This window comes from Festucalex cinctus, chromosome 4 (assembly GCF_051991245.1).
Source record: "Festucalex cinctus isolate MCC-2025b chromosome 4, RoL_Fcin_1.0, whole genome shotgun sequence".
NCBI lineage: Eukaryota > Metazoa > Chordata > Actinopteri > Syngnathiformes > Syngnathidae > Festucalex > Festucalex cinctus.
Genome location: NC_135414.1, coordinates 5413204 through 5427085, shown reverse-complemented (window position 1 = coordinate 5427085; position 13882 = coordinate 5413204). Strand labels below are relative to the sequence as shown.

Here is a 13882-nt window from a genome sequence, read left to right as displayed (position 1 = left end):
AAGACCTGAGCCAACGACAGGGGGAAAAATCTTGACCTTTCGAAATACTATATGATGAAGGCGGGGCATCAAAATTTGTGTTTCGCACTGAAAAAGGATATGCTTAATAACTCCCCGGTACATGCTCCAAAAAATCCCAAACTTGACATGTATGTTTATCGTCAAGGCCTGAAGCTATCTCTATGACAACATTCAGTTATATATGCAGCGCCACCTAGCCCTTGAGGCATAAAAAAAAAATACCCCACATACGGTATTTTGTACAAAAAATGTAAACTCATTCTAAGTGTGATAACTAAGTCATTTATGAATATTCTTTTAGTTTCCACCACTCAAAATGTTCACTGGCATCAGACTTATCCAAACGTATATATATTTTTATTTATTTTTGATAGCCTCTGTGGACATTAAAAGCAATATCGTGAATGAAGGATATGCTTAATAACTCCACGGTACATGCTCCAAAAAAAATCCCACACTTGACATGTATGCTTATAATCAAGGCCTGAAGGTATCTCGATGACAACATTCAGTTATAAATACAGCGCCACCTAGCCCTTGAGGCTTATATAAAAAAAAAAATCCACATACGGTATTTTGTACAAAAAAATGTAAACTCATTCTAAGTGTGATGACTAAGTCATTTCTGAATATTCTTTTAGTTTCCACCACTCAAATTGTTCACTGGCTTCACACCGATCCAAACGTATGTACGTTTCCATTTTGTTTTATTCATTTTTGATTGCCCCTTTGGACAATAAAAGTAACATTGTGCAATGAGTACAACGAGCGATGATGTATATATACACTTTTACAAAAAATACCAATCAGGGCAACTCATTGCCTAAAAATAAAAAAGGACGCTGATTTTTGCAGGTCTTAACAATCACCAAAACCCGTTGAGCTTGACACACACTGGCAAAAAAAATATTCTACATGTAAACGTTTATTATGCCATTTTCAAAGAAATTTTGCTTCCAATATGCCAGTACCCCAACGTGCCAGTACCCTAACGTGCAAGTACCCCAACGTGCAAGGACTCCAACGTGGCCCGGGCTGCGAGGGCCCTTTATAGCTGCTCGCAGCTCTAGTTTTTATTTGTTTTCTAAGAGCTCAGAATTGTTCATTCGGTAGTCTTACCGATTCAACGTCTTATCATCATTGCTCTTTTTTTTTTTTTTTTTTTTGTGTGTGCGTGCGTTTGCGTGTGTGCGTTTGCGTGCGTGCGTTTGTGCGTGCGTGCGTGCGTGTGCGTGCAAATACGTATAAATTTATACTCATTAATTCACCTAAAGCCTTATAAATATCCCATTACCCTTCGCCTTAACCAGGTACTTCAGAATCTTGCCAGAGTCGTGAAGTTTAAATGGTCAGGAGACCAGAGAAAAGGTCAGAAAAAAATGAAGAGAAAAGAAAGATAAATCAAAGTGAAATCCAGCACCGACCAAACACTTCCTGCCTTCCCCATGATTACAAAATCAAAGTCTTACGCCAACCCCGGAAGCCTCTAAATTCCAGCAAATTTAGCGAGATCTCAAGAGACCAGAGGAAAAACTAAAGAGAGGAAGGAGGGAAGGATCGATAAGGCAGAGTGAGATCCATAGAAGCCAGTACATCCATCCATGGCGACAAGGGAAAAGGGACCGGGAGGCAGAGGAGGATGGGCGGGAGGAGGCGAGGAGGGAGAGGCGACGGGGGGGAGGAAGGGGGAGGGGAGAGGGAGCCACGGGGCACACCAGAGGCCCACCCGCCCCGAACCGCGCCGCCGGGCACGGAGCAGCGGACCACGCCGGGACGGCACCGCCCCGGGCACCAGGGAAAGCACCCCAACACCGCACCCCACAGGGGGCCCAGGGAGCGGCCAAGACGCAACCGCTACCGAGCAGACAACGGGGGGGGGGGGGCAGAACCACCCCCGCCCGACCACGGGGGACGGCTTCAAGAAAATTGACTAATTAGCATGCAGTAACACCAAGTGTTGATGCTTAGTGCCCACTAGAAATAAATCTTAAGGAGTTAGTGAGTAATGTGTCGTATAGTGTGGTATGCTTGAGCCCACTAGCAGCAACTAGGTTCCTGACTATATAAAAATAAAAACAATCAGATACAAAATACCAAATACAGAAGCAGCGAAAACAGAAGTTGTAACGATGTGGTGGCTCTCGTTAACAGGCAGAATCTTGGCAGGATTAAGTTGCCAAATTAAGATTAAAATATTCTATGTACATAGACCATATTTGTTTAAATCTTGATACTTGATTTTTATTTAAGGCAGAGATTTTTTCCATTGAGATATAATTTATTAGTAAGTTTAACCAGTGGTCGATATTCAGAGATTGTTTATTTTTCCAATTGACAAGGATTATTTTTTTAGCAATAGTAAGGGCTATAAATATAGATTGGGATTGTTTACATGGTAGCTCAGTTATTGTTAAGTCACCTAGTAAACACAATCTTGGAGATAAAGGAAGCCTACAGTTTAATATATCAGCGAGCTTTTCCAAGATTTTAGTCCAGAAATGCATCACTGGAGTACATGACCATAAAGCATGAAGATAAGTATCGGCAGTGTTTTGTGAGCACTGGAGACAAATGTCGGAGTCAGAGAGTCCCATTTTTTTCATCATATATTGTGTAATATATGTTCTATGAAGTATCTTATATTGGATAAGTTGCAAATTTGTCTGTTTGGTCATTTTAAATACATTTTCACAGATTTGGGTCCAAAAGTCTGGTTCCGGAACTATAGAAAAGTCTTTTTCCCATTTTAAAGTCGGTAAATACGTTTTATTTGTGTATAAAAATAACTTATATATTTTTGATATTTTCTTTATTGTTGTTGGAGAAAGCTTTATAATATCTTTAGCTAAGACAGGCAGTTGGAGCGTATCCTGAAGTGTTGGGATTTGTTTCTTAACCATACTTTTAACTTGCAGATAATGTAAGAAATTTCCATTTTTTATTTCATATTTCTGGACCAAGTTTGTATACGATATAAACTTATTATCTGAGAAAAGATGATAAAGGTGTGTAATTCCTTTCTGCTCCCATAAGCTTAAATGGAACAACTGATTATTAAGTTGAAAGTCGGGGTTATGCCAAATGGGAGAGAGCCCACAGGGCGCCAATTGGGAATTTGTAATTTCTAATGCCTTCCACCAGGCAGTCAGAGTGGCGGCTATCATTGGGTTTTTAAAACAATTATGTCGTTTTATTGATTTTGTAATAAAGAGTAAATCTAACAGTCTAAGATTATTACAATCCTTCTGCTCCAATTCCAACCAACAGTTAGTATCTCTGTTGGGTTGTGTCCATAGCACAAGATATTGTAGTTGATTAGCTATATAATAGTACATAAAGTTTGGTGCCTCTAAACCTCCTTTAGATTTACTTTCCTGAAGAGTAGATAGACTAATTTTGGCTTTTTTTTTATTCCAATAGAATTTTATGATAGCAGAGTCCAGCAATTGGAACCAGTTAGACGTAGGTTTAAATGGAATCATTGAAAATAAATAATTAATCTTTGGTAAAACTTTCATTTTTATAGTAGCTATCCGTCCTATTAAAGAGATCGGAAGATTATTCCAGCGCTCCAGATCACTACGGATACTATCCAATAATGGTAAAAAATTTAAAGAAGTTAATTCAGTTAACTTTGGTGAAATTTTAACACCTAAGTATTTTAAATTACCTGTAGGAAAGGAGTAATGTGGATCCTGACTTGTAGGATTCCATGAATTTTCTGTAATAGGTAATAATGTTGATTTTGTCCAGTTAATAGAGTAATCTGATAAGTGAGAGAATTTAGTTATTAAGTTAAATGCTTCCCCTAGCGAGATAGCAGGTTCTTCTAAATAGAGTAGTATATCATCGGCATATATATTAATTTTATGTTCTATTGTCCCGGAGTGGATTCCTTGGATCCGTCTATCCTGACGTATAGCTAATGCAAGCGGCTCAATAAATATAGCAAATAATAAAGGAGACATTGGGCACCCTTGTCTTGTTCCCCTTTGTAGAGTAAAACTCTGTGATGTAATCCCATTAGTAGTAACTGTAGCTTTAGGAGAATCATATAATATTGAGACCCATTGAATGAATGACTCCCCGAAGCCGAATTTATTTAAGACAGCAAAGAGGAAGGACCAGTTAACTTTATCGAAGGCTTTTTCTGCATCCAGCGAAATAACAACTGCCTTTTTATCATACCGCTGTGACATACTAATCAAGTTAAAAAGCCTCCTAATATTATTAGTAGAATGACGACCTTTAATAAAACCTGTTTGATCGCTATGAATAATTGTCGAGATTACTGTTTCTAGTCGAGATGCCAAGGCCTTAGCGATAATTTTAATATCGGTATTAATTAGTGATATCGGTCGGTAACTTGACGGGAGGGTGGGGTCTTTTTCTGGCTTTAATAAAAGTTTAATTGCTGCTATATTCATATCTTGACGTATATCACCCTTACTTTTAATTTCAGTTACTACTCTTAGAAATAATGGAGCAAACATTAACCAGAAATGTTTAAAAAATATAGCCGGATAGCCATCCGGACCAGGTGCTCTGCCATTAGGCATACTGTCTAAAGCACGATACAACTCATCTATAGTAAGCGGGGCATCTAGAATATCTTTATGTTCAGTAGATAACTGAGGTATATTTAAGCTATTTAGGAATACCTCAATATGTTCAGGGTTAGGTCTATTAATTTCTGAGTATAGATTTCGATAATAGTTATAAAAAATATGGTTAATTTCTTCTGGTGATTGTGTGCATTCACCATTTATATCTTTAATAGCCGTTATAAGAGATTTTTCCCGATTCCGTTGAAGTTGATTTGCCAGGAATTTACCTGATTTATTATTATGTTCAAAATTATTATATCTCAACTGTTGTATTATAAACTCTGTCTTTTTAGATAACATGTTATCTAACTGTATTTTTATATTCTGTAGTTCTATCCATATTTGATTATTTGGGTTTAATGCATATTCATCCGTTAGTTGTTTAATTTTATCTTCCAGGTATTTTTCAAATTTTTGATCCTGTTTCTTTTTATAAGTTGAATATGATATAATTTTCCCTCTAATTACCGCTTTCCCTGCTTCCCAGAGAAGAGATGGAGATATATTTGGAGAGTCATTTATTTCCCAAAAATCTGCCCACTCCCTTCTAATAATTTTATCAAACTCTACGTCTTTCAGTAATGAGATGTTAAAACGCCATATCGGGGGAAGTTTAAAGGTAGAGTCAATTTGTAGAGTGAGGGAGACTGGTGCATGATCACTTACAATTATAGAATGTATTTTTATAGCAGTTTTATCAACAATAGAATTATTTGTAAGGAAAATATCAATTCTTGAGAATGATCGGTGCACCGCAGAGAAGAAAGTAAATTCCTTCTTAGTTGGGTTTTGAAGTCTCCAGCCATCGCTGAGGCCAAAATCCTCCATATATTCATCTATTACTTTAGCGGATCGTAATCGCCTTGTATATATCGTATTATTAGAACGATCTATTAACGGGTTTAAGACCGTGTTAAAATCCCCTCCAATAATAATAGTAGAATTTGTTGCTAAATCGAGTAATCGAGAGAAAAATTCATGGAAAAAATCCGGGTCATCATTATTTGGGGCATATAAATTACCAATTGTATATACTTTATTAAATATAGTTACCTGGATAATAATATATCGGCCCTCTAAATCTGTTACTATATTATTTAGAGTAAAGAATAAATTCTAATGTATAAGTATAGAGACACCTCTTTGTCTACTATTATAGGAGGCAGAGTAAACTTGGCTAAAATTTTTATCTATAAATAATTTTTCTTCTGATTTTTGTAAGTGGGTTTCTTGTAGGAGACAAATATCTGCCTTAAATTTTGAGAGATGGTCTAAAATTTTTATTCTTTTTGCCTGGGAGCGAGCGCCACACACATTCCAGGAGACCAGAACTAATTTCTGCATACAAGCAATATAGACTCAGTCTTATGTATACATCTATATAAGCTGCTTATTAATATTAACATATTGTAGGATAGCAAAAGAGTAATTAGGCAATTTATATAATTTATATAAAGAGAGAGATAACAAGTAGATAAGTGTAATAGTGAAGAAACGAGGGGGGAAGTGAGTGTGAAGGAAATCTGTGGGGGATTCAACATAACAATACACCAGTAAATAGTGACCTAAGCGAGATTATTATTTTTATTATTATTATTATTTTTATTTTTTTAAGAATATATTTTTATATTATTATTATTATTATTATTATTATTATTATTATTATTATTATATAGCCTATACATGATATGAATTCATATTCTCAGTTTCGTAACCCATTATCCATACATATACATACACATATATATACATATACATATATATACATATATCGACATATACATACACATACATATACATACGTCAAATAATCACACAATACTCGGCTCTACCAATTATCAGTTAGAACAGCCAAGGGGTCGAGGTTGGGTTTCGGAATAGCTGGCCGTCGATATATAATTTATCAACGACCATCGAAGTCCGTTTACCCTCCTGTCTATTTTGTTTCATTATAGGAAACAGTACTTTTCGCCGCTCGTTTATCTCTCTTGGGAATTGATCATTCATCCCGAAAGATGTCCCTTTGAGCTCCCGTCCTTTACTTTTTACCAATTCTTTATGTTTAAAATGTTCGAACTTAGCAATAATAGGACGGGGCTTATTGCCCTTACGAGCTCCGAGCCGGTGTACACGGTGAAAAGAGATATTATTTACCGTCTCCTGAAGGATCTTTAGCGATAATGTCATAAATTTTTTTATCTCGCTCTCTGGATTATTACTTCATTATCATTTTCTATTTCCATTTGCCTGTACACATATAGAATCCACCTTATTGTAATCAGCCTAATTTTACTTTCTTTTCCTTTAGAGAGCCTTGTGAATCAGCAGATGCTACAAGCCTATTGTCGTCACACCCGTCTTCGCCCTCAGAGAATGGCACAGTAACCACAGAGACGCAGAGTCAACCCAATTCCAAAAGCACTTTAGAGGAGAATGCATATGAGGACATAATAGGTAAGCATACTTGAAGGAGACATTTCCTACTAATTACACTTTTGGATGAAAAGTAGGTAAAGCAAATGACGTGTATTTAACTGACAGTTGTTGAGTGTAGTAGAAGTTGTTAGATTTTTCCGTGATTATACAGTGTAGATGACATAGAAGTAATGGAAGAACATTCATATGCTAAACCTTGTTCCCTTGTTGGGTTTGTCCCTGCTCTTGCTTCTGTCCTGTGTGATGTTCACGGCAAATGTGCGATCCCGGAAGTGGTCTGTGAAGCCCTTTGAGACCTTAATTGATGAGGTTAACAGTTTTCGCTACTGGACAGAAAGTTTACTTTTCTTTTTCTTTTTTTTTACAGTTTGCATTTAAAAATCAAACTAGAACTGGATAATACATTGCAATCAATAATCTTGATTTTCCTTCTGCCCACGAAAACAGAAGCAAACTTGAAGGCCATCTGACATGGATGTTGAGTAGTTTACTGTAATTTACACTGAGTCATTACTTGTGAAATCATGTGTGCATGAAATGCTGGAGATGTCGAAGCCAAATTCCTTTCCACAAGCAAAAGCCCCCAGGCCTTCTGCCCATTCCCATAGTCAGCTCCCATGGGCATACTTAATGTGCTGGAAATGAGTGTCAGTGTGAGTAAAGCTTGGCTTGCAATTGCATATATACTGTCTCATGATGAAACTGTAATGTGAGATTCGGTTGGAAAAAAAAATCTTTCATGAAAAAAATCTTAATAAAATCCAAGTATTGTTGAAATATTGATACACAAGTTGTATCAAACGATAATATTATTTGCGTTCTTTTTGAATGAATGATCAGTAATGTACTCAGTTCATTGTGGTTAAGGATGTGTTATAGTCTTCCAAGAGCATAAGAACATTGAAATCTCAACAAGGGGCCCATTGTTTCTCAGGTTGTATAGAGGCTGTAGCAGAGGGCAGTTTTCCAGTGCCCTTTTTTCTCACAAACAAGAGTTTTTCCAAAATAGATAATGGAAAAGGACTGCCACATCAGTACTTTGTATGCTATGTTACGGGACCAGATAATACATCTTTGAATCATCACTTGCTTAAAATCCTTTAAAGTGAAAATAAAAAATTACTTAAAAAAATACTAAATTTGACACACCATACAGAAGAGTGTTAACAACCTGCCAAATGTTTGATTAAAAAAACATGTCACATTTATAAAATGAAAATAAAGTAATATTCTCGACTCTCGAACGCTGTAGGCATGTGCTGAAATCAGACCCCACTCAACTGCCAACTGTTAATCAAATACTGCTTCTACAACAAAGATTTGAAATTTTCGCAGTCCTCCCACTTCCTCCTTTCTCTGCGCGATGTGTGCACACTTAACAACCGACAACGAGGCACTCTCAAGTGGCCATGCCAGCAGGCTATCCAAATGGAAGATACCTTTTCGGGGTGTAGGCATCGCTAGTTACCGGTAATTACCTAAATGTAGAGGCGCTTATGTTCTTTAAAATGAGGAAGGGGCGAAAAATTAAATGGTGCAAAATTAAGTACAGTATTACGGAGTTCAGTCTTTGACAGTTTCACAGTACATGATTTTAGCCTTTGTCTTCAAACATATAATGCATTTAGAAATACATTTCTAAATTCCCTTTAAAGGGTCTTATGTACAAGCTTCTGGTCTTTTCCTACTTTTTAAAGTGGTTATTAGAATGTAAGTCAGTTGTGTTTCTGCTGCTAGAGTTGCATCACTGAGCTAAAGAGGCCAGACAAGTGTAACGTATTAATGATGTGTCAATGAGGGAATTGTTGAAGCAGAGAATGAATCACACACTTTACAACACTGATGCTATGAGTCAGCCGTCTGTGTTGTTCATTTCAGTCACGCTCTAATGTGTTACTGTCATTGACAAAATTATCTGCTAAGATTCTTGTAAATGCTTCTGGCTGAAGGTTTTTGAATACACGGTATCGGGTAGGGGTGTGCACAAAAAATCGATACGGCAATATATCGTTGCGGGCCTCATTACAATACACGTATCAATACGCAGGCGTCAGAATCGATATTGCTTGTTAACTTTAAAGAGGCAGTTAACGTTTGCCGTTGCAGCTTGCATTGTAGCTAAAAAATAAAAAACAGCAGCGTCTTCGAAGTTAATTGCTTTCAATTAATGCAAAAATAGCTCACTAGTGATTGGACACTCTGTCTTGCTAAGAAAAATTAAAGCAGAGGAAGAATATTAATATTTATTTACTTATAAACTTAACATTGCACATGTCTTAATGTACCAGTTTTCCTATATTTTGTTTAAAAACAAAGTAGAATGTGTTACATGAAAAAAATGCTGTTTTTGTTTCCCCAAATATTTCAAATAAGCACATTTTAGAGCTGTAATTTTAATACGTTGATATTTTTTCTCATATCGGCTCATGCCTATTAATAATTGTTCCCGGTGTGTCTGTGAAAGCTGCAAATTTAGACCAGGCACACCGCTTTGGTGGTAAACCAGAAGAGCTGCTAACAAAAATATTTTTGTCAGTCAGCATAACAAACATATCCTTTAGGCATACATATGACTATTATAAAATGCAAGAAAATTAATGTGACATATTGAGATACGTATCGCCATGAAGATCAAGTATTGGAACACATATGTATCGCAATACGTATCGTATCGTGAGGTTGGCGGCAATACCCAGCCTTAGTATCGGGTTGCATTAGTATTTAGCACGTAATGGTGTTGTTATAGAAGCTATTGTCTGTTACTTAATGTGATTTGTCTTATGAGATTGGAGACAGAAGAAGTTCAGGACAGACGAACTAAATTTGCGCACACTGTTGCCAAATGTACTTTTTTGTCATGCACAATCGGGGTTCTATACTGTAGCGTGTCCATTTCATAGGGTAAGCTGATACATACATGGTTTGTTGAGTGCCTCACCCTGGCCGGAGATTCCATTGTGTACACAGAGATGTTTAATCACAGAGTGGAGTTGAGGTGTGTCCACCCTTTGCATAATACTGCGTGCTAGAGAGGAGTAACTAGTACCTTGCAGTACATTAGCTGCTTCACAGACATGTAATTTTCCCAGCAGGCTCTCATTACAGCACTGCTTCAGTTTAATAGAGTTGCTGCACCGCAAGGGGCCAAGTAAGTCTTTCTCATTCTGCTCAACTCTGATGATACACAGAGTGTCACTCGGGAAAGCACATTTTCATGTCTCTGCACTCCCCTTAAAGTTTAAAAATTAACCTTAAAATAACAGAACAAAGATGGGGTGGCGGGTTAATGGTAAACATACTCCACATACTCATTTTTTGACATCCTGAGTACATGTTTCCCCTCAGGAAGTAGCTAAAACACTCATTTAATAGCTGTATTATTTTCTTTTCCATTGCAAGATACTATTACATTTCTTTCTTTTAAACTTATTACGTATGAAAAGTTAGCAACGGGCATCACTCCATCCTCTCATCATACCAGTTTACAAGTTTTGATACTTAACTGCAGTGCTAATGCTTTCTCTGGCTCTGAACTGACTTACATGCATAGAAAACACAATGTCTTGTTGGCTTGCTTAGGTATTGATGGTTCATACTGATGTTGCATTGTAAAACATACACATCACATTTATTTATTTACCTATTTGGAAAAGATTTGATTCCATGCAGTTTGTTATATCCACATTGCCAAGAAAAAAATGTCACGCAACTTAAGAGTGATTGCCAACTTTGCTATACGGTAAGTCAGGTTAGTGAACCATTGCACCATGATTGATCTGCTTGTAATGGTGCTCCTATTGTTTGGAAGTGTGGGGTACAGGCTCTCACTTACTGTATAGCTAGTCCCATGTTTCCCATCTGGCTGATTTGACTCCCTTACTTTCTCACAGTTGTCAGACGTTGCCAAAAGACATTTCTCAGTGTAGCTATTTAAGTTGAACTGGAATCATGACAAATGTTTTCTTTATTTAAGTTGGCCCTCAGTCAGGCTGCATTTCTCTGTAATGTACATATTCTCCCATTTCTACTATAATTTACTTACAGGGACCCATGTACACAGTTCGTATTAGTGCACTTTAAGTTTTAGTACAGCGTCACGTTTGACACGTTAGTCCGACGCCATAGCGAATTTGCCCTATACTTTATGGTCATTTGAGGTCATACAGACGGAAGCTGGCATTTTCCCTGCTTGGGAGTTGATGGGTCTTGAAGTCAAACTGGGAATTTGCTAGCTTCTGACATAGTCACAGAGGCGGAACAGTGGTGGAACGTGGCAAGCCGTGACCAGAGCATGAGGTTTAACCCCCAAGACTCACTATACTGGTCGCAGCCCTTTGTTTTTGGATGGATGGATGGATGGATGGATGGATCTAGATAGATAGATAGATAGATAGATAGATAGATAGATTGATGTACACATTAGCATTGCATGTTAACCCAAGCAATAAAAGTTGTTGATTGGTAAACTAAACAATGATTTTAAAGAGACAAATTCATGGGACTGTTCAATACTAAAGGTCCTGTGAAATGAACTGAAAACTTAGGACCGAATGCAATTCTTGTTTACGTCAGTGATACTACCATCTCTTTAGTTGCAATACCAACATTGCATGGGGTAGAAGTTTGTTTTACTTTTTTATCATCTGATTTCTGCACCTGATCTGACTTACCATCTTGCAGGAAAGGAAATTATTTATCACAAAAGTTTTATCACACCAAGAAATCTTTATGAAGATGAGCCTCCTCTTCCTCAGTGGAGCAGACGGTTTGCATGCCTGGACAGTGACTCATCAGCTTAAGTTCGGCTCACTGGGTTCTATGAGGCCCAGTGCCAACAACAACTGTTTTGAAAAAGCGAGATCCAGCTGGGAATGACCTTTGACTTACCTTTCATGACTCCTTGCCTTACACTCAAACCAGAGAGATCTTCTGGTGCTCCTGACACCCTCGGCTGCCCTTTTTGACTGCATAGTCTGCTCTGTATTTTGGCCTTCATCCCTGAGTAAACTTAATGTAATTGAAGATATACTGAATCTGAACATCCTGTCCACAGAGAAGGAGAACCCGTACGAGGATGTTGACCTAAAGCGGAGGAGTTTGGGTCGTAAAACTCATTTGGAGAGCAGCAGATCTTGGACTGCTATGGACCGGAAGCAAAACTCTCCACCTCAGGTAAACCAACAGCTTTATGGGGTTGCCACTTTTGTAATATGAAAAGGTTTCATACAGTGGTGCCTTGAGATACGAGTGACCTGACTAACAAGTTTTTCGAGGGATCAACTGTCATACGGCCAATTTTTGTGCTTTAACCTGACGTGAAATATGAGTGCTGTATGGTGGCAGTAAACTCAACTCATCTTACTACACAATAAGCAGCAGTTTGGTAGATTTGGAAAAAATATTCTAAAGAGAGGTTTCAAGCTGTCAAATGTCACTCCCAGTGGAGGTTTATTGTCAAACTAGCGAAACAAAGAGAATTAAGTATGAATTCAAAAACACAAATTTGCCTTAAGAATGCCACTGCTAGCTTAATGCTAACACATAATGGAAAACACTATTGACAGGCTAATGAATAGCATTGATAGTCGCTGTGTTATAACCCTTTTGGCAACAGTTATTTAAACACAAACGTTGGAGCAACACATGTAGACAAGAACACAGTAGTCTTATTATTTATCAGTAGGCATATTATTTATCCTATGCGCAAAAAATAAATACATAAATAAATAAATAAATAAATAAATAAATAAATAAATAAATAACTTAATTAATTAATTAAATCTAGTAGGCATACCGTACTTTCTGAATCCTGAGAGTAGTGGTGACTCTTATTCGTTTTGGTCTGTATGATTATATTGTACTGGCCCTCAGTGGCACACCAGGTAACACAGTGCAGTGAATTGAATTGAAGCATGAAATAATGATGCGCAGATTGTTTAATTTTTTTTTATATCCCATTTAATTAAGTATATTTTTTTGAGGGGAAAGCTGGAATGTAATTATGGCATTTCCATTCATTTCAATACAAAAATACTTAATGTAAATCTTATGGTTGATGTATTTGGTATTAGCAATTTCAAGGTAATAATCATGCCATATTCTCCTCTCTGTAATTACATGAAGTTGCCGTCCAAACCCAGCAGTCAGTCCCTTCGCCTCATTAGCACCAACGACCGGAAGAGTCACCGGGTGTCACAGTTGTCCAAACGCCACAGTCATGATGAAACGCTGCTCCTCCCGCAGATGGGTGTATCAGCTTCCTCTTGTGGCCTGCTGGACGATAGCCTTTGCGGCACCAGTGATAACCTGGCCTCACACAGGCATTGGCGGATTCCCAAGGTACACATCGCTGGATCCAACACAAACATCTCTGTGTAGCCCTCGTAGAGACCTACTTGTGTTCTCTTCCAGTTTTCTTGGATTCTTACAATGCTTTGGTTTAGATTAGAGCAGCGATTTCCAAAGTGTGAGGCATGCCTCCCATGAGGGGTGCCAGATGATTTCAGTGCAAGGCACAGATGTATGAGAATAAAGAGCATTTTAAATATAGTCATATAAATATGTAACCTGCTTAGTGTCTAAACATCAGGAAGATGGTAAAGGAAAAAGGGAATTATCTGTAGTTTTGTCGGTGAGAGAGTAAAGAAGTGTCTAAGGACATTGCCAAAACCGACTGAAATGTTCAACCGTATGTGAGTTTTCATAACAGACAGCTACTGGTTTTGTTTTGTTTCAAAATTTGAATTGCCAATGAAATGCATTGCAACTTCACAGATGCAACAGCCAATCAATAATGGTGTATCAACAAATCTTTGTAG

The 13882-nt window shown here is 37.5% G+C and overlaps 1 protein-coding gene across 4 annotated transcripts in view; it reads left to right on the top strand.

The window, feature by feature from the left end:
* dennd2b (DENN domain containing 2B) overlaps positions 1 to 13882 on the top strand; it is a 72401-nt gene that overhangs the window by 24008 nt on the left and 34511 nt on the right. For all 4 annotated transcript variants that reach the window (XM_077518385.1, XM_077518387.1, XM_077518383.1 and 1 more), the window contains 3 exons: positions 6937 to 7082; positions 12118 to 12236; positions 13188 to 13403. In XM_077518385.1, coding sequence (XP_077374511.1) covers positions 6937 to 7082; positions 12118 to 12236; positions 13188 to 13403 — 481 coding nt within the window. The remainder of the gene's footprint in view (positions 1 to 6936; positions 7083 to 12117; positions 12237 to 13187; positions 13404 to 13882) is intronic.